The sequence below is a fragment of the Mytilinidion resinicola genome, assembly GCF_010093595.1.
Source record: "Mytilinidion resinicola strain CBS 304.34 unplaced genomic scaffold BDZ99scaffold_9, whole genome shotgun sequence".
Lineage (NCBI taxonomy): Eukaryota > Fungi > Ascomycota > Dothideomycetes > Mytilinidiales > Mytilinidiaceae > Mytilinidion > Mytilinidion resinicola.
In genome coordinates this window covers 650,862-670,682 of record NW_022985445.1, presented here as the reverse complement: position 1 = coordinate 670,682, position 19,821 = coordinate 650,862, and the positions used below count along the sequence as shown (strand labels likewise).

The 19,821-nt window shown below is 51.8% G+C and overlaps 8 protein-coding genes across 8 annotated transcripts; 4 read left to right on the top strand and 4 right to left on the bottom strand.

The window, feature by feature from the left end:
• Window positions 1–35: 35 nt before the first annotated feature.
• Window positions 36–620, top strand: BDZ99DRAFT_303240 (uncharacterized protein). Its single transcript, XM_033714209.1, has one exon. It carries the CDS (start codon window positions 138–140, stop codon window positions 516–518), a length of 381 nt encoding a protein of 126 aa, XP_033577036.1. The 5' UTR covers window positions 36–137; the 3' UTR covers window positions 519–620.
• On the top strand, window positions 621–1,733 carry BDZ99DRAFT_303249 (uncharacterized protein). Its single transcript, XM_033714210.1, has 2 exons — window positions 621–1,338; window positions 1,389–1,733. The coding sequence occupies exon 1, from the start codon at window positions 723–725 to the stop codon at window positions 1,314–1,316; it is 594 nt and encodes a 197-aa protein (XP_033577035.1). The 5' UTR covers window positions 621–722; the 3' UTR covers window positions 1,317–1,338; window positions 1,389–1,733.
• Window positions 1,734–4,388: 2,655 nt separating this feature from the next.
• Window positions 4,389–6,005, top strand: BDZ99DRAFT_570697 (uncharacterized protein). The gene is made up of 5 exons (XM_033728020.1): window positions 4,389–4,785; window positions 4,838–4,965; window positions 5,018–5,200; window positions 5,256–5,681; window positions 5,741–6,005. The coding sequence occupies exons 1-5, from the start codon at window positions 4,500–4,502 to the stop codon at window positions 5,882–5,884; spliced, it is 1,167 nt and encodes a 388-aa protein (XP_033577034.1). The 5' UTR covers window positions 4,389–4,499; the 3' UTR covers window positions 5,885–6,005.
• On the bottom strand, window positions 5,618–7,903 carry BDZ99DRAFT_570696 (pisatin demethylase; the record flags this gene model as incomplete). Its single annotated transcript, XM_033728019.1, has 7 exons — window positions 5,618–5,681; window positions 5,741–6,380; window positions 6,438–6,708; window positions 6,757–7,063; window positions 7,137–7,599; window positions 7,667–7,759; window positions 7,847–7,903. The coding sequence occupies 6 exons, from the start codon at window positions 7,901–7,903 to the stop codon at window positions 6,042–6,044; spliced, it is 1,530 nt and encodes a 509-aa protein (XP_033577033.1). The 3' UTR covers window positions 5,618–5,681; window positions 5,741–6,041.
• A 608-nt stretch (window positions 7,904–8,511) lies between these two features.
• On the bottom strand, window positions 8,512–9,431 carry BDZ99DRAFT_488002 (SGNH hydrolase; the record flags this gene model as incomplete). The annotated part of the gene is made up of 3 exons (XM_033722878.1): window positions 8,512–8,626; window positions 8,684–9,284; window positions 9,374–9,431. The coding sequence occupies 3 exons, from the start codon at window positions 9,429–9,431 to the stop codon at window positions 8,512–8,514; spliced, it is 774 nt and encodes a 257-aa protein (XP_033577032.1).
• Window positions 9,432–9,983: 552 nt separating this feature from the next.
• BDZ99DRAFT_303231 (uncharacterized protein) lies at window positions 9,984–14,543 on the bottom strand. Its single transcript, XM_033714208.1, has 4 exons — window positions 13,758–14,543; window positions 13,120–13,711; window positions 12,901–13,066; window positions 9,984–12,845 (listed from the first exon to the last, which is right to left on the bottom strand). The coding sequence occupies exons 1-4, from the start codon at window positions 14,335–14,337 to the stop codon at window positions 10,050–10,052; spliced, it is 4,134 nt and encodes a 1,377-aa protein (XP_033577031.1). The 5' UTR covers window positions 14,338–14,543; the 3' UTR covers window positions 9,984–10,049.
• Window positions 14,544–15,019: 476 nt separating this feature from the next.
• On the top strand, window positions 15,020–17,424 carry BDZ99DRAFT_520161 (uncharacterized protein; the record flags this gene model as incomplete). Its single annotated transcript, XM_033725497.1, has 2 exons — window positions 15,020–17,161; window positions 17,257–17,424. 2 exons carry the CDS (start codon window positions 15,020–15,022, stop codon window positions 17,422–17,424), a joined length of 2,310 nt encoding a protein of 769 aa, XP_033577030.1.
• A 446-nt stretch (window positions 17,425–17,870) lies between these two features.
• BDZ99DRAFT_303214 (cytochrome P450) lies at window positions 17,871–19,570 on the bottom strand. The gene is made up of 2 exons (XM_033714207.1): window positions 18,426–19,570; window positions 17,871–18,377 (listed from the first exon to the last, which is right to left on the bottom strand). The coding sequence occupies exons 1-2, from the start codon at window positions 19,451–19,453 to the stop codon at window positions 17,891–17,893; spliced, it is 1,515 nt and encodes a 504-aa protein (XP_033577029.1). The 5' UTR covers window positions 19,454–19,570; the 3' UTR covers window positions 17,871–17,890.
• Window positions 19,571–19,821: the final 251 nt, after the last annotated feature.

Sequence of the window (19,821 nt, the reverse complement as noted above, 5' to 3'; positions counted from 1 at the left end):
GCCATGATCAACCGGCTGCTCGTCAACACCATCCACCCATTTCGAGCGCGTGCTGTCCACCTTTCCGCAATCCACGCAGCACTGGGCGTCGTGATGGCGCTGTGGACGCGAGACATGGACAGCCCGACGGCGCTCGAATGGCGACTCGCACGGTGCCCAGCTGGGCAATCTGGAGCACACGCAGACGCCACGGGCCGCCATTTGTGAGCGTTCATCCTCGCCTGGCTTGGCCTGGATGGAGCCACGCCGAGACCACCCCATACCACCCCATCTTGATGTGCTCCCCGTTGCCATATTGCTGCACCGGCTCCTGTTCATTCTCTCTCTTCACCCCGCTCCTTCTTGCTCTCCACGCTGACCACGCAATTGACCAGTCGATCTTTCACCAACTGCCACGCTGCGACCACCTGCTGCTCGCCCGTGCCCGCCGCCTTGCCCCAGACAGCTCCCTGCACCTCCAATTTCCACTGAGACCCAGCCTCACCACCTCCGGCTGCATGTTGGGAACGACAGCCTGACTTGTTTGTCCACCGCAAGACACTTCAATTGCTACCCGCTGCTCTTCCATCTCATTCCCACCAGCTGCCCATCAACTCGCCATTCACCACCTGCCGTCTCCTTATCCCCCCGCTGGCTTCACTGCACGGATTCGCCATAATCCCAACCGACCCCTCTGCGTCTTCTTAGCCTGCTCGATCCTGTCGATCCTCTGCACCGCCAAAATGACGGACGAGAAGACAACCTTCGGCGCTTCAGTCGTCGACACTGACTTCCCCCCTACGCTCAAGACACCCGCTCAACAGCTCCGCACCGCCAACTCACACGAGAGTGGCATCTCCTCGATCGACTCGACCCCAGCCTCCAAGACGGGCACTCCTCGCGACGACCCCGACCCATCGAACCCCTTCTCCGCCTTCTACAAGCACCCAGACGCACGTCGTTCCATGGACGACGCCGCATCCACTGGCAAGGGCCGCCTCAATGTATACCAGCACGACCTAGAGTCCGGCGTCCCCATCTCCGCCACCAGCACTGTCGGAGCTCCCAAGGTCTCGGTCGATGGCAGGGTCAAGGAGTGCACAATGTGGCCGTCGAAGCAAACACTGATGGAGAAGGCCAAGGCCCAGAAGCAGGCGCGCGGCTGCAATCCCATGCGGACGCTGGACAAGAAGCAGAAGCTCTGGGCCAAGATCTTCATCGCTCTATTCATCATTGCTGCTGCTGTGGGACTAGGCGTCGGTATCTCGAGGGCTGTTGGTGGAGGCGTTTGGTCTGGCAATGGGTCGAACAAGAAGATACCCGATGATCAAAGCTAGATGAGTGCTGTCTATGCTTGTAGTAAGTACACCCTCAACCACTCTGTCATGTCATGGCTAACAGACTCGCAGCTTTTGGTGCATAGCTTCTCGATCTGCTGTCTGGAATGAGAGCAAGTCCACGGATGGCGTCTCGCTCCGCTATGGTCATACTCAGCATTCTTGATTCGCATTATCATCATACCCTTTCTATGGCGTAGCCACCTTTTCCGGCAAACCCAATCCGCCAACGAAAGCATCCTCCGTATATCGCAAACAGACATAACGTATACCCTTCTCAACCTATCTTCTCCGCCACTCACAAGACTTCTTCGCCAAACATCCCCGGGGTTGAACTCTTCTCTTCTCTAGATCCGCATACCGAATACCCAAAACCTGCTGGTTCACGCTTCCAACCCCGTAATTCGGCAAGCACATACCACACAAATACCATAACGGCCTCAGTCAATTCTGTTTTATACACCTTTCAGCCCGTTGTCTTCAAATACCAAGCATAGGAGACAACCTCTGGGCTTTTTTCTTTGTTAATGCTTCTGGCCCCGGACTCTGTTGTGCTCTACTTTTTCTTTACTGTAAATACCTCTTTTTTTTTTTTTCCTTTTCTCCGTTCGATACCTGAAACCCTCCGATTGTAAGGAGCGTGGGCTTTTGCTATGGGCGTGGCGTTTGAAGGTGATTCAAGATGGAATGGGAATGGGGAGCACTGGCATATTGGACTTAGAGGACAGACACGTGCCGTGCGTCTCTAGAGAATTGAGAATTCGGACCGTGGGTTTTTTCTAGTCATACTACTTCATCTACTTCTGCTGTTGCTGTTTTTGACATGTCTGATTCCTGAAAGCTTTGAGCCCACCACTCTCGAAACTCTTGGACCATCCGTTCTCTCATATCCTTAAACGCACCACATAGGAAGTCGGACGAATCTGAAACTCCGCATGTTACCAGGGGATACGTTGGTCCTGACATTTCGGAATGACATGCCTTCTGGGGGTCGCCCTAGCGGCGCGTAGGATCTGATGCGCCACGTGCGAGGCGAGTGGCGGAGTAGTTGAGTGGGCGATCTGGGCAGTGCGAATTGCGATGCTCGGAGTAAGTCAGCCTGGGACGTGCGGGCGTGATGCGGTAGGTTGCGAGAGGTGAGGTCGGGTCAGGTGAATTTGCGTTAAGTCACGCTGGGGGCATGTGATGAAGGTGTGATGGGGTGGTTCTGGAGGGGTATAAAAGGGGATTGGGGGCTGGGTTAGTTTTGTTTTCTTCACCGGAGGGGTGAGAGGGTGGTGTTTGGGATCAAAAACTGAACTGTGTCGAAGTAATGGAGAGGGAGGAGCGCTGGGCAGGGTTTAGATCAAAATTTGCAGTTGTAAATCTTCATGGCTGCTCGGCCCTGGGAGGCTGGCGAAGGGATATGTAGGAGAGGTGAGGACCTTCTATAGGTGATGATGGGCATGGTTGATCTTTTATTCTGCTGATTGTCACTATTTGTAGATGGATGTGGACGCATTTGCGGTGATAGGGAGATGATAAATGTTATTGGAATTTTTGATGGTAGTCGGCGAGCTTTTGATGTCCCAACTTCTGGGGCAGCAACATGCGAGGTTGCGAAGTTCAGACTTGCACGAACCAGCCCAGCGCCATGAGCTTTTGTCGGGGACGTGTTGATCTGCCAGCCGCTCCTCTCTGCTCAAGTAACGAGGGAGCCGGAGGCGTCTCCTCACTCACGTGCCCTTACCAAAACAAAAACAAAAACCCGCTCCTCACATCAACCCATCGATATATTTCGAGTAAAATGAGCTCCCCTTGTACTAACTAGCAGGAATCTTGCCCTAGTGGCGTCAGCCCCGTATCTCCATCATGCTAACCTTAGGTCCTGTTTTTCTTTTTTGTATTGCTTGGCTAGGTCCCGTTCGATTCCCGCTCTCGTCAGGATTTCTTTTTTAGAATGAGTTACAACAAGCAATCATAGTAACAAATCTGCCGGACAGGAGAGGTTTATGTACTCCTTCACTACCGCCGTCATGTTACTCGCACGTGAATTGTGTGAATACCACCGAGTACGGGGTTGACTTGAGATCTTTGGTGTTCGTGTGAAAGAGACTCATTTTCGACCTTCCTCTTTCGTGGCGGACGGAGGATAAAATGCTCCGCCATTCCGGCCTAAGTTCTCAGGCTGAATCAAACACCTCAGATATAAACCACAGGCAACACTCCAGGCACCCTCATGACTTAAAAACCTCACCTACTGCCTAGACTTACCGTCATCCCAAGCTGCTGCCTAGCCCTTCTCCCAGCTATAAAAACACCACCTCTCCCTCGCCCAAACTTCTTGATCAGCTCTCTCTGCCATTATTGCTTAGATCATGTGTAGTATCTGTTCTTGCTCAGTCTAACCGCTGAGGAAAGCGGTGCCATGGCCCGCTACCTACGTTTAGTCGTATCTTTGGAACCCTCTGCGCCGGTCTTCAAGCAGCTTGCTGTGCGAAGTCGGGGCAACTGTGTCGCTGGTATTTGCACTGCCTCCGGCTGACGCGAAAGCTTTTTTTTTTCATTGAGTTGCTGCCTTTATGGTGGGGCTTGAAGAAGATATTGAGATGGACAGAGAGAGAAGAGAGACGGGCGAAGTTGAGGCCGCACGGACGCGAGGGCTACTAGTGGGAATTTTTCAGGGGGACTTGATGTCTTCAACACTTCACAAATTTCTCAGTACCTCCTTGCTCCCAGTTCGTTGCTACGCTATGCACGTTTTGTATAGCAACGAAATGACACTACGATAAATTAGATTTTGATTCACGAAGGCTTCGGCTCTTATGAATGTGCAGTACATATTGTACGTCGTCAGTCTGTTGAACGTAGATAGTCTACACCCCAACACATTCCAGGACACAAGGCATCAACCTCTGCACACGGCTGGCAGCATCTCCAGCATCGGGATATTAATACACGACTACAGGTTATAGTAGCGGCCGTTAGTATAGTCACGGGCCGATCTGGTGGGGCATATTGTGCGGGGTGATTGGGGACCTGAAGCATGGAAATGAATATCCGCTGCCTCCAACTAGCACCAGCTTCTAGAGCTTCCATTCGGATGAGCACATGAACAAATTCTAGAGCCCAGTACAAAATGAAGGGTCCGCCGCGTAAGGAGCAGCTCTCACGCTCACAACATCCCCCGAAACTGCTACCATCATGGCTCCTACCGGCAACCACGCGCTCATTTTTGGAGCGTCTGGAATCACAGGCTGGGCCATTGTCAATGCGATACTCAATGGATACCCTACCAAAGACGCGTTTGCGAAAGTCACCGCGCTGGTGAACAGGCCGCTGTCCAGGGAAGTGGCGCAATGGCCGGACGATCCTCGTTTGCAGATTATTACTGGGATCAATCTGTTGAAAGGGACTCAGGAAGAGCTTGAGAAGGAGATCAAGGAGAAGGTCCCGGGGGTGGAGACCGTGAACCAGGTTTTCTTCTACGGTATACTCCGTAATCCAATGCATTCCGTCTCAAGCTGACGAAACTTCACAAGCCTACAAGCAAGACAATGACAACGATACCGAGTGCCGGGTCAACGAAGACATGCTGGAGCGGTCGGTAACAGCTATCGAACACTTGTCACCGGAAATGTCCTATGTCGTTCTTCCCAGCGGCACAAAGGTTAGTTTTAGCTACTAAAAGATGTGAATCAGCAAGCTTACGAGCACCATAGATCTACGGCATTCATTTGCTAGATAAATTCCCATACCCAGACAAGCTTCCACTCAGGGAAGACTTGCCACCAATTGCCGAGCCCTACGTCAGCCAGCTTTTCTACTACAACCAGATCGACTGCCTAAAACGATTGGGAAAGGGTAAAAAATGGGGATGGTGCGAGGTGCGACCAGACAACATTGTAAGAAGCCTATCTTATAACGAAGATCTCAAGCACCTAACATGCAACCTCTAAGATTGGCTTCGTCCCAAACAACAACGCCTACTGCCTCGCTCAAACGCTTGCTCTCTATCTCGCTCTCTACCACTCCGTCGAAGGCGCTGGCGCCAAATGCCCTTTCCCAGGGAACCCCAAATCATGGGTAGCCAAGTACAATGAGTCCCCGCAAGACATGGTCGCGGAGTTTTCAATCTATGCGAGTCTGCACCCAGAAAAGACATCGGGCAAGCCGTTCAATGTTGGCGGACAGCTGGACACCTGGGAGGGCAAGTGGCCAATCATCTGCGACTACTTTGGCCTCAAGGGTACCGGGCCGGAGGACGGTTCACCACAGCCTGGGGCCTACATTGCGGAGCACCGGAAAGAGTGGGATGAGCTGGAGAAGAAGGAGGGGCTGAAGAAGGGGTCGGTTGATAGCGATATCACGCATCCTGGCTTCCAGGTAAGATGCAGACCTGACTCAATTGTCCGACTTCTGGCCACTTTACTGACGTTTATTAGTACTTTATAATGTCATTGTTCAACTTCGATCGTCAAATGGATATGACGGCTAGCCACAACGTCGGATATACCGTCAACACAGGCACGAAGGAGTCATGGAAGCTCACATTTGACAGAATGAGGAAGGCTAAGGTGATTCCATGAAGATTTGATTGATCTATAACCCTTTCCTATTTCTAAGCTCGTAGTTATCAATATGTATTCACAGACCCTCAACGATCTACCATCTACTCATCCAAAATATACACGCCGTGTATGGAAATTGACATTAGCCCGCATCCCAATAGCTTCTCTCCGCAGCTCAGTTCCTGATATCCGTCAACTTGATCATCAACGGACTCTTTTCCCACGTATTGAATGCCCGCAGCCCCGCATACTCATTCGCGGGGCTCCAAAGCGGTGCGCCATCTGCAAACTCAACATCGAAGTTCCACAGCAAAGCAGCCATTATGAGTCGGAGCTCCACATAAGTCAAGTTACGTCCAATGCAGCCTCTAGGGCCGAGCGAAAATGGCTGGGACGCCTTCTTGACATCGCTGTCGTACTTGGAGTCCAGCCAGCGCTCCGGGATAAACGTGTCGGGGTCGACGAAGTTCTTCGGGTTGTGCGATGCGGCCCACGAACTCACACAGACAGATGTCTTGAAAAGGGTCAGCGTATGCTCTGTGTTCAAGAACTGAAAATGAGGTGGACCTACTCCTTCAGGGATAAAGTGTCCGTCCACATCCGACCCCCCTTCCGGGACGGTTCTTAGCAGCCCAATGGGAACAGGCGGGAAGATTCGCAGGCCCTCTTCGATACACGCATTCATCCACTTCAGCTCTCCTACATTCTCCATGACTAGATCTTCGGGCGTTTTTACGGCATCCCTGATTTCTTTCTTGAGTTTATCCAGCATGGGCGGGTTCCGGATTAGATGGTTCAGCAGACCGCAAAGCAGCGTCGCAGTGGTTTCGCTCCCAGCAACACTAGGTGATGTTAGAATCTGTCACTACCAATCAAGGGGGTAGACTTGCATAAACAGCGCGGAATTCATGATCACCTCGTCATCAGACACTTCGTTCTTCTTCTCTCGTTGCTTCAGAACATACCAAAGGAAGTCCCTGTGCTCAGTCTTTGTCGCCATCCGTCGGAGTGCCTTTTCCCTCGAGTTCGTCAAGTGCTGCACACGTCGCTGGCGCACAATACTCGGAATGCACCATAGCAGGAACTGCTGCGACAGGGATCCAGGCTTCGCAAACCGGCGCGTAGCTTGCTCGATAGCTCCGGACTTGATACTCTCGTAGATGAGGACAACCCAATTGGCCGACTCGCTGCCCTCGCCTATTCCCAAAAAAAAATTATCAAAAAAATCAGCATATCACCCAGGGGGGCAAAAAGAGTCCCACGAACTTACCTTGCTCCAAACACCCAAACGGCTCGCCAAAACTCAGATCCCCAATGATATCAAACGTCGCAAAGTTGAACCAGGACACCATGTTCACCGCCTTGTCCGCCCGCGCGTGCTCCCGCAGCCGCTTCACAAACAGGTCCACATAGCCCAGCAGGATCGGCTGCTGCTCCATCAGCGCCTGCTTGCTGAAGGCGTGCGCCAGCGCGCGCCGCTGCCGCGCGTGGTGCGCCTCGGGCGCCATGGTCAGGTTGGTCGCGCCGGGGATCGCCTCGACGGCGCCGACGTGGATGGGGTCCTTCTCCATGTTGGGCAGGCCGACGCGGTGCCCGTAGATGTCTTCGAAGGCGCGCGACGTGTTGAAGGCCAGCTCGTTGGGCATGACGCGCACGACGGGGCCGTATTGGTCGTGCAGGAGCTTGTATTGGAAGGAGATGCGGCCGGTGAGGAGATAGTAGATGCTTGGAATCTTGGGGGAGGAGGGGGGGCTGTGTTAGTATGGAGAGCATAGTGAGGCGTTTTTAAGGGGGCTGTACTGGGGATATGCGCCATAGCAGTGGTCCTGGGTACTTGGCCAGCGGGTGGAGGGTGAGGCGGTAGATGGCTACGAGGGCGGAGTATATCACGAACTTATCTCTGAAAGTTAGCTTTTTTTTTTTTTTGGAATCTTGCGGAAGTCTCGGATTGGCATTTGTGTGGACACGGAATGCACTCACAGCAACGGGCACGCCTACAGCCAGGAGCGTGAAGCGGTCATAGTCAGCAAGAGCCATGGCGACTAAGATGGTAACGAAGTGTGATGAGAGATCTGACCCGGCGTATGATCCGCCATTTTGCTTCCATCGCAAGCTTCATATACCGAGCTGCAAAGGTCACAGGCGCACAGGTTGCTCTTGCACTAAGGGGAAGAACTACATGGAATTGGTAAAGCTGTGGCTCTAAGTGGATAACAACCAGGGGATATCGGAAAAGCGATCGCGAGAGGGTGGAGACCCCAGGTGTGCTGACTTGAAGCAGAATCACGATCCAGAGAAAGACATAGGAAAATATGCGGATGTACAGATACTCTGAAGTGCAAGGAGTCGACACGCAGCTACGAGATCAGATGAAAGCTTGTTGTTAGCACTATACCCCAGTTAAGACATCTATTTGCTAGAAGTCACGTTGCTGAAGCATCGGAAGACTAAAGGCTGTGTACCCCGCGCCTCCACGTCCCCCGCAGTGGAAGTGAAGACTTGATTCATGCTAGGATTGTACATGCTTTCAACTGACTCGTGCTCCTATTTGTTCCCCAATACGCCCACAATGCATGCTATGTCTTCATTACTATATTTGTAATATATGTAATACAGTCTCGTTCTATACAGATACCATTTTGCATCTACTGCGCCCACGCTGGATCCGGCCCAATAGGTGGCTTAATCCACCCTGCCTCCGCCACTGCCTGCAGGCCACCGAACCAGATATCGCCCATATGCTTATATCCAACAGGAGTCCTAGAAGACCATCAGTATCAGCACCTATGCTCATAGTGGAAGAAAACCATGACTTACGGATGAAGCCCATCAATCAACTCATCAGCTGTAACGCTGCGAAAATCCACAACCGCCACCTTCCACCCATCATCAGCCCTCTGCTTCACCACCGCCGGTACCTGCGCATTATACGTCTTAATCCTCGCCTCCGTCGCTGCATCCTTCGCATTGATGATCTGCGCAACCAGCACCACGCTCTCCGGCAGCTCCTTCAAGATCTGATCAATCAAAGTGCCCAGCCTCGCCGGCGCATCCGCGTAGGGCTCGTTCGACGGCGGGGTCCTGTCCAGATCATTCGTGCCGGCATGGAGCAGCACGACGTTCGGCTTCATGTCGAGACCCGGGCCCGCCGCCCCTCCGATCTGCGAGATGGTGTAGCCGGGGAAGCCTTGGTTGTAGTTATCGGCCATGCTGCCGGAGCGCTGCGTGCCGACGAAGAGGAACTTGGAGCCCTGGAGGTCTTCTGAGAGCCCGAGGCGGTAGCCGTCGGTGCCGGCGGTGCTATTCCAGCCGAAGGTGATGCTGTCGCCGAGGGGCAGGATGCGGAGTTCGGTGCCGGGCGCGACTATGAAGCGTTTGGGGGTTGCGCCATGCGGGAGAGAGGTGACGAGGGTGAGGTCTGAAAGAGTTAGAGAGAGGACGAGATTTAATGAAAAAAGCTTTGAGAATAGTAAAATGATTTAATAGACTACTGAGAAGGTTACTTACAAAATGATAGTAGTACTCCTACTGGGAGCACAAAACGTAGAAAGAATCTCGAAGACATTTTTGTTTTAAAGAACTCTACTGGTCTAGCAATAAAGGGATAGTTCTGTAACCTCCTCGGAGCGTCTTGCTCAGCCCATCTTATATCCATTCTCGACATGTTTGGGGCGTCCTGTATTATTACACCGCAGGACGTGTTGGACGATCAGCGGGTAATGTCGCATCCCACAGCCTTCTCCGATCCTCCGTAGGACTGCCAGTCTGCCGTTTTTAATAAGAAATTGCGCGTTTAGGGCCAGTAATCCTCCAGGAGGCAAGCTCGTAGGTGGTTGGGGATCATACGCCCTGCGGATCTCATGTAAGCCCAATGTGGCCGAATCCTTCCACCACGTCGTACGTCATAGGCCGAGTGTGGTTGGATGAAGCGAAGGGGGAGTAACACGCCTAATATCGAACATGCCAACCAAGAACTATAATTAGATATCGCGTCTCCTAATCCGAAAGACGGGGTTGCTCATCTATATTGAAGCAATATGCAAGCTTCAAACTGCTCCACTCAGGCGTAGCGTACTAACCACTTGCGGGCAGCGCTTTATATAGAATAGAAGGATCATGCGAAGATATCAGAGATATAGGTAATTTTATAATCTGCGGTATTTCTAAATTCTATTTGCAAGCTCTACAAATTCATTGTTACCGTCATGCTGTTACTATGCACCAACAGCGCCGGCGGCAAATCCTGGCACAAGACCTCTAAATCTCCAAGATACCTCACGCTATCCGCTTCGCTCTCGCACGTTCCCTCGAGTGGACTTGGTAGTGTGGTGAAGAGCACCGCGGTGTTGGATCCCGAGTGAGTCCGCATCAACTCGTTCAAGATCAGGTGCTGGGCTCGACATGGAAGATCGTTGAAGCTTAGGGGGAGGGAAGAGGGCAGGGGGAACCCCGTGGCTTGTGTCGATTTGCGAGATGTGAATTGAGGGGCGAAGGGGTCCGTAGGGACGGTAGATGGAGATGGAGAAGGGTGGTGGTAAATGGATTCCTTTCCTGGGTCACGATCGGGCGAAGGTTGATCGGTAAACATGATGGACGGACCAGGGCCGTCTTCTGTAGCTATTTTCGTCCTTGGCACTGGCTTCGAGGAGAATTTGGGCATAGATTGATTTCGCATCATGGGCGGTCGAGCTGAGGATTGGAAGTTTTGGGTTGAGGAGCCAGGAGTCTGAGGCTTACTCTGCGGGTTGCTACTAGGTGGAGCGCTTTTAGGAGCTCCACCAACCAGGGCTGTGTCGGATGCTGTAGCATCGGGGTGTGGTCGGAGAGGTGTGACTTCTGAAGTCGCTGATGACATCCCCCGGCCGGTGTCCGAGAATTTGCGGAGAATGAATTTTCGTGAGAGAAATGGCAGCCGCATACTGGCACCCATGCTCTTCGTGCGCCTGACTGGTGTAATTGGTCGTTCATCGTCAGAAGCGTCCAAATCGTAATCCGAAAGATCGTTCTCGCTGGCTGCAAGGTCTTTACTTTCAGTGTGTACAGCTTCGTCATCGCTTTGCTCTGCGGAAAATGAGTCCTCACTCTCACTGCTTTGCCCATCCACAAGATCTGCGGCTAGTCGGTGAGTTCGCATGCCGATGTTGGCGCCGAGTTGATTGATATCCGAAATCGAAGCCTTCCGTTTTGTTCTGCGAAGCATCTTCTTTAGCCCTTCAAATCGGTTTGCCTTGGGTTCGCTTCGCCCATGGACGAAGGAAGAGGTTGGCCAGCTGGTGACCGCACCGAGCAAGTCCTCAACGCGCGCCAGCTCCTGACTAGAGCTAATAGACCCAGTTTTGCCTCGCAATTTTTGCACATCCTGCCACCATTCTTCTTCCCTAAGAACTTCGTCAATCTGTTCAGCAGCTTCAGCATTCTCGCCTTCGGTGTTGCCGTTGATGATGACTTCATAGGTTTTCAGATCTCCACAAGCCAGCCAAAAGACAAGGACCTCAGCTTGTATCCTCAGATTTGTGAGAAGAGCAGTGACACGGCCTCGCTCTTCCTCCACATCCGACTCGTACTCCACGAATACAGCAACTCGTAACCGATATTCTCGTTTCCAAGAAGGCACAGTGTTGAGGATACACCCTAGCTGCAATATGAGCGTATAAGTGTCGAAATTAGTCGTCAAGACGTTTCGTCTGGACGAATTGCCTTCACCACCTGTTGATATCTCAGCTGACATCTGTATAGGCCACATATCGATGTGCTTCTTGGAACTTTCTTCCACATCCTCGCCTCCAAAATGCAGCGAAGAGAACAATCCCTCCATTCGCGAGGGTTTTGGCCCTGGCATTTCTAGATCTTGGAATCCTTTTGCCACGGCAACGTTGATTTGCAATCGGAGTAAGAGATCTTCGAGTATGGTGACGTAGTTTTGTACGCCAATAGCATTCTCTCTCCTCATAGTGTCAGTAGGTAGTCTACCATGGGGATTCGCGTCTTTTGCGCCTTTTGCGTTTCCCTTGGCAGTCTGTTGACTCTGAGAAGCTGACGTAGGCCGAGAGTGTTGAGGAGACGGGATTTCGATGAGAGGGTTCGACTCTCTTAGTTCGCCGAGGTTGTAGAATCCCATCACCACAATGTTCGGTCGCATTCCACCCAAGCCTGCACTGAGAACGATATTCCGGGCGCCCCACTCCACGGCAGGCGAGACTGCGATGTTGATGAACGCTTTGATTTTGGAAAAGTCGATATATTTCGTCCACGCTGTTTGTTGACGTCGAGCTTCCGGTACTGCTCCTCCGAAATCTTGGGTAACGATCACATGGCCTAAAACGAAAAGAGCACCTTTCTTGAGAGAGTTGCAAAACTGAATGAGCTTGTACTGCCGTCGCGGATCGTTGACAAACAATAGAATCTGGGGTCTCCAGAATTTGACGTGCTCTTGCCGTAGCCGAAGAAGATACTTCCGGACTTGGTGGTAGATGAGGCTCTGGCTCACGTCTCCCCATGGCTTTGGTGGCGTTGTATAGTGAATTAGAAGGAACAGTATGATGAGTATGGCGACACACGCTGATGCATAGTATTGATCCACAAAAAACATCGTCGCTCCACTTACGACCGTTCCAATAGCAGCCGTCAGCCAATTGAAATAGTGAAAGGATGGCCGAAAGTTTGGGGCTGAGCTGATTTTGAGAAGGAAGCAAGCTAAGTTGGTGACTAAGAAAGTCATGAGGTAGGTCATCGTAATGAAAGAAGCGATTTGGTTGATGTCGGAAAGCATAGTTAGCTGTGCCACAACGTACGTTATGAATATCGCATAGGTCGGTTCGTCCGCTTTGGCAGTACCTTGGCCAAATACAGAGAGACCTGGAATGAGGTGGTCACGAGCGAGAGCTTGAAGTAGTTTGGCAGAGCCAATTACTCCCATCAAAACCGAGAACAAGGACGTTGCGAATTCTCCGAGGAGGATAATGACTCCAGAGACATTGACCTAGCACATCATTAGTACTTGAGATACTAGCACAGACTTCCATGATAATACATACAAGCTGGATGACATTTGTGTTCCGGTAGAAAGATGCGCGGGTTATAGTAGCCGCCATTGACAGGATGACAACGGTATACGAGACGAAAGTGAGTAGCAGGCCATAGAGAGTGCCTTTAGGGATAGCTTTGCTTGGATGCTTCAGATCACCTGACATACTCGCACCACTAGGATCATTAGCACTAGAATGTGAACTATGTAGCTCTACACCGTCACTTACGCAAATATGCCGCCTGTGGCAGGAAACAGGATCCCAAACAGGTCCTGGAAGTTTTCTCTTCCTTTCAGTTGACTGCCGGCTGCTCCTTTAGTCAAAGCAGGCATGAGATTACCACGAAAGGTGTCAAGGCTCAGGCCGGTATATTGAATACCTTCTCTGCGGCTTTCGAATGGGCTCATAATCAGAGCTGAGAATGGGATGCTGAAGGTAGCTATAAGCAAGATGGCAAGCAGACCGTTACTTGCTCTGGCAAAGAGGCCGCTTCCAGCCAAACAGATACCAGTACAGGCCAGCAAAACGACTGTCGACCACAGGTACTGCCACCAGAAACCTTCCGGCATCCACTGATGCCAACCACCGGTCATTGACCCAAAATTTTCAATGAAGCAATCAATGAGACCGACGGCATTCATACTGGTGTTGAAAACAAAGCCAAGGTAGAAGACGATACCAATGGAGCCCCCAAACTCGGGACCAAGACTCCGTGAGATCAGATAATAGGCACCACCACCTCGAACAGTGCCATTTGTGGCGATGGCGGAGATGGACATGGTGGTCAGAAGATTTATAGCATAGCATGCAATGAGCAACCCTTCATACCATTAGTGGTAGCACTTTGGACTCTCAGTCATACTTACCCATCATGCCTAATACACCACCTTGTCCCAGAATGAAGCCGAAACGGAGGAACATCAAGATACTGAGTACATTGAGCGTTGTAGGAACGAATACGCCAGCAAACGTGCCCAATTTTGACGTTCCACCCACTGGCCTGGGGAACGCTCCTGGCCGTGGCTTCGACCCATCGGTCCGCTTGGCAACATCTGCAGCGTGCATCTCTGCAGTCAGAGCATCATCTCCTAGTACGGCGTCTCCTGCGAGTTTTCGGCGCGGAGTTGAAGTTCGTCTACGGCCTGGCGAGATGTGCCACGCTGAGGTGAGCCATTTGTGAAGGAAGTTTGGTGAAGTTGGTTCATCTTGCTCCTGGGTCCCGTCGTTGTGCACAGGCTCGTATGGATTCCCCGTGCGTTCAGAATGAGCAGGCAGGCCGAGCAATGGGGTCTCTTCATTGGGCGAGGGAGTCGGGAGTGGTGCTATAGAAGATCGTCTTGCCAACTGCTCAGCATCGTCTCTGGCGGTGCGTGCCAAAAAGGTTGAATGAGTCCGGGGCGGCATCCGCCGGCGCGTGTTCGATCCATCCTGGGGGGCAGCTGACATAGTTGACACCTAGTAGCAGTTGAGGCTCAACACCAGGTCACGGGAAGCAACCGTGTCTCGGCTATACGTGTCCTGGATCACGTCTGAGACAGAAAGAGGCGATGTCTACAAGGCGGAGCTACGAGTCTAGCCACACGAGAAGACATGTAGGTGAGAGAGCACGAAGAGTCACGTAAAAGGCTGTAAAAGAGTGAATTGAAGGAAGAAAGGCCGCCGTGACGTGCAAATGCTGTCGTAGTTGAGTCCTGGCCCGAAGATATCGCGAAGCAAACAGCCAATCCTGAGTGACGTCGGTCCCCCATGATCGAAGAAATCCTCGTGGAGACCCTCGAACCCCCACGCCGCTGTCAGGCCCTTCTCCAGCCCGTCTCTTGAAGCGCACGACGGGTGACCAGCACCGCCTCATGCTCTGATTCTGATCTTTGATCTTTGATTTCTCAGTCACTCCCTGAGCCCGATGCCTTACACACACGGGCCCTGAACACCACGCTCACTGCCTGGACGCCGCTCTCTGTATGCCTGCTCTGCTATCAGCTCACGCATCTCTCCGCTAATCTCCGCATCTACGCGCACAGCTACCACACTCGTCTCTCCGTTTCCTTATATGCACCCTGCAACACCGTCCATACTGCCATCCTGACCTCTCCTGTGCCCGCCAGAGCGAACACCGTACCCAGCCGTCATGGCAGACCACCAACGGCAGTCATCAGGCCAGTCCAGCAGGGCTCGGCCGGTACCTATAAACAACCCATCTGGAGAATCAAGTGCTTCACAGTCTGTTGAAGGCTCCTACGCAAGAGCAACGGCACGCCTGGGCTCTCCAGTTCCTTCATTTCGAGGAGGCGGCTCTCCAGCTATACGCCAAATACCCACACCCTCTCAACTGGGGACAGGCGAACCGTCGCAATCAGAAACCCCACTGCCAGGACGCAGTGGAACACAATCGTCCATACCTGGGCCTGGAGACTCGGGGCTCTCACATGCATTTCGAGAGTCTCTTGGTAGAGGCAATGGGAGCCCACCGCGGTTTGGGACACCTCCAGTTCGTGGCCTCTCGCCAGCAGCTTCGCATCGCGTACCAATCAGCCACTACGGGTCTTTTGATACGAGACCAGGTAGTCCTGGTCCTGCTCCTTTCGAAGACCCAGAAGTGATCAAGCGCCATCTTTTCGACCCGTCCAAAGACACAACGAGTTTATCGGGCTCTCCACGAAGATCTCAGCGGCACACCGGATCGGGATCTGAGAGGGGACGGCCTAGTACCCGTGATGAGGAGGAGTTCTCTAGTCTACGGCTGCAGGGCGGGGATGTGACTCGGCAAATATACAGATGGACCGAACAACAGGAAGCAGAGGAACGAGCTAAGATGAAGAGAAGTCAGAGCTTCCATTCTCCTCGGCCGAAAGTTGAAGATCAATCCATGGACATTGATACCATAAAGCAACCTGGTGGATTCCGGAGAAACTTCTTGCGGAGGGCAGCGGCGAGTCCATCGCCTGGACCAGGACCGGGCCCATCGAATTACGGCTCACTCAACATAGGAGATAGACCACAGCCTGTTTTCACCACGAATTTCCTCGAATTCCTAAGTCTCTACGGCCATTTCGCCGGAGAATCATTGGAAGAAGATGACGAAGCATTGGGACCTGACGAGTACTTCTCCTCCTCCGCCTACGACGAGCAATCCCATCCCGGCAGTGAAGACGACCGCGAATTTGGTGAAAGCAGTGCCCTTCTCACTCCTGGAAGACGACGTCGTCGTCGTAAGGAGGCCACGACTGGCAAGGGTAGCCCTACCGGTGCCGCTCTATTGCTCCTCAAATCATTCGTCGGCACTGGTGTTCTGTTTCTTCCGCGTGCTTATCTCAACGGCGGCATGCTCTTCAGCAACCTTGTCCTCCTTGGCGTGGCTGGGCTAAGCTACTATTGCTTTGTGCTACTTGTACAAACCCGCCTCCAAGTCGAACATTCCTTCGGCGACATGGGATTACACATTTACGGCAAGTGGATGCGCAACTTGATCAATTTCTCGTTGGTCATTAGCCAAATCGGCTTTGCTTCAGCCTACATCGTTTTCGTTTCCGAAAATCTTCAGGCATTCATTCTCGCGGTCTCGGACTGCCGAACGTTCATTGATATCAAGTACATGATCCTCATGCAAATGGTCGTTTTCTTGCCATTATCGCTCTACCGCAACATCAATAACATTCAGAAACTCGCTTTGGTCGCGGATGTCTTCATCGTTTTGGGTCTTGTCTACCTCTATTATTATGATATTTACACTATCGTTGAACAACACGGCATTTCCGACATTAAGAACTTTAATTCTAAAGACTGGACGCTATTTATCGGCACCGCTATTTTTACTTTCGAAGGGATAGGTCTTATCATTCCTATTCAAACAGGAATGAAGAATCCCAGAAAGTTCCCGAACGTCATGGCAGGCGTCATGGTCATCATCACCATTATTTTCGTCAGTATGGGCGCGCTCAGCTACGCCGCATACGGCTCCAAGACCAAAACGGTGGTCATTCTCAACATGCCCCAAGACAACCACTTCGTCAATGGCGTACAATTCATCTACTCGCTCGCCATCCTGCTATCAACTCCGCTGCAGATCTACCCTGCTATTGAGATCACATCACAACAGCTTTTCAGCCGCACAGGCAAATACAACCCATATATCAAGTGGAAGAAGAACGTATTCCGTTTCTTTATGGTAGCCGTTTGTGCATGCCTGGCGTGGGTCGGTGCGAACGATTTAGACAAGTTCGTTGCGCTGGTAGGGAGCTTTGCGTGTATTCCGTTGGTGTACATATATCCAGTAAGTTTGCTCCAGTCGGCTCCGTCTATGATCTCCCATTCCGAAACCTCTTCCGTCACGGCTTGTATGTGAGGAAACGCTAACAACGGATGTAGCCAATGCTCCACTACCGCGCTGTTGCCAAGTCTAGCTACGCAAGATGGACGAATATCTTGATCGGAGTTTTCGGCATCGTCGGTATGGTCTATACCACCGTACTTACCGTCAGGAGCTGGATCCACGGTGGTGCGCCGAAACCACCTGGGTATTGCGATGAAAGGTAGGCTATTGTTGCCATTTATTGTTTTGAAGAAAATATGGAACCATTCTTCTGGGTGTTCTGGGCGAGGCCATGTGATCTTTATCGGCCGAAGACTAAGATTGTGACATAGACTACAAACAGGACGGTCTTTCGCTCAGGCGAATGTATTCTCAGAATTCGCAGGCCCGTCACGCGCGTTTTTTCAAAGATTTTCGGAGACAAGTGTGGCGTAGTTAGGTCTGTCTTGTTTGTAATTTTATATGTTTATATTGGTATTTCAGATCGTCAATATTTTCATGTGTTTGGCTTTAATGCACAAAGACTCTGCGATAATAGACAGCATACCACTTTGGTATCCAATAAACTTCGTAGCTACAGAACGCGGTGGCCATACACTTTCTATCTCCGCGGAATCTATGAAACCGTTTCGTGGAAATTCTAGTAGATAAATGAACAGTCGTAATGAGATAGATACACACGAGGTTGGGTCACCACCTGATCTCTATCTTCTCTCCAATAACCTTAGAATTAAACCACTCAAGGATTTCAATCTTCGATTTGCATGGAGATGCTCCTTCCAGAAGACCATCGCGCACGATTGCGTCGACAGCGATATACAGCTCGACGGTGGCTAGATTGCGCGCTATGCACGCTCTGCTACCAAGTCCGAACGGGATGGAGTCCCTAAGCATTTCTGGAGTGGCATCATCCCACCGCTCCGGAATGAACTCGTTTGGCGACGGAAAGACGGCCGGGTTGTGGTGCAAAGTGTACGGTTGTAGACCGACTACCGTAGATGGAGGAAGGAACTGACCGCCTGGTAGGGTATAGCCGGATGAGGGAACGACGCGAGGCATACGCGTTGGATTGGCCATACTGAGGCGAAGTCCTTCTTTCACGATTCCCGTAAGATAAGGGAGCGATTGAGGCGATGAGTCCGGGTTTGCGAGAGCTTCGGCACGGAGCTTTGTATATCTATGCCTGTTAGCGATGAGAAAGCACTTAAATGACAGGGAACTGTACTTCTCTGGATCCTTTGCGAGATACCAGCATATTGTAGCTAGATTCATGCCCGTAGAGTCTGTACCGGCGAACATGAGGTCTTTGCATTGTGCCTTTGTCTCTTCTTTTGAGATGCCTGCCTTGAGCATTCGTGCCTGGTAGGAGTTCTCCTCCTTATCATCGCTTAATCTGGCGGCAGTCTCTTCAGTAATTCTACCCACGAAACCGTCGACCGTCTCCATACTCTCTTCTACCTGCACTTTATCCTTTGCCAATCTGGCGCTCCACGTCTCCAATAGCGTGAAGACCCAGGAAGGGAGATAGAAGAACCGGCCGACCGCAACAAACGAATCGACGAACAAACTGGCAGAAATCTTCTCCGCAGCTCCCACAGCATCCCTCTGTTCCTGTGCAATCTCTTCCAGCGCTCCATAACACTCCCCGAACAAATACCCCGTCACCGCATCTAGCGCAAAAGCTCTCGCAGCTTTCAGTACATCTGCAGACTGGCCGTGAGCTTTCGCTCCTCCTTTCGCCTGCCGCAGATACGCGATCCATCGCTTCGCGACCTTTTTGATCACTTCCTCTCCACTATCCCGAATGGCCCCAGTGCTGAACAGCCCGCTCACGCTCTTGAACCTTACGGCGCGGTTACCCCTCTCCAGCTCGGAGAATATGCTGGGGAAGCCGTCGATGTCGAAGTTCCGGTAGCAATCGGCTTTCCGAAAGCCCCCAGCGTCGGTGTAGACGGTTTTGAGAGCCCGACCGTCAGATACGCTCACTTCGTTTGGGGCAATGAGCACGACGGAACCATATTTGGCATGGAGACGGGCGATAGTGGTGGCTTCCGTGCCCTTGTAGGTGGCGTAGTAGAGGGGCAGGTTGGAAAGACGGGAAAGGAGAGGCCCAGGGATGTGGGCGTACGGTGAGAGAACAAGAGCGTGGACAACGTATGAGATCAGAAGGACAAGCAACGTGATGAAGAGAACAACGACCTTAGTAGACAAGGGGATTCCCGACTGCTGGGCTATGGAGTCGATGAGAGCCATGATGGCTAGATCAGTGATCTGTGAGTGAACAGTTGAAGAGGGAGATGGCTTTCGGAGATTACGAGGGCCTATCTGAACCTGAGCAGCTTTCGAATTGTGGAATTCCACCTATCTGCATTGAGGCGAAGATAGCGAAGGTGCAGATGTGACTCGAAAGTGGGACGATGAAGATTTTTCCGAGATAGTGCCGCATCAAAGGGACCTCTCCGTCTATAAAGATTTAATACGGAAATAGGCTATTTCATATTCGAGAGCTTCTGACTTCATATGAAGTTCCAAGTCGGGCCTTTACTATTCTTCTGCATGATGGGGATCTTTTCCATCCGCGGATTCCAGGTAGGATAGTCATGTGATAGGCACGCTTAACC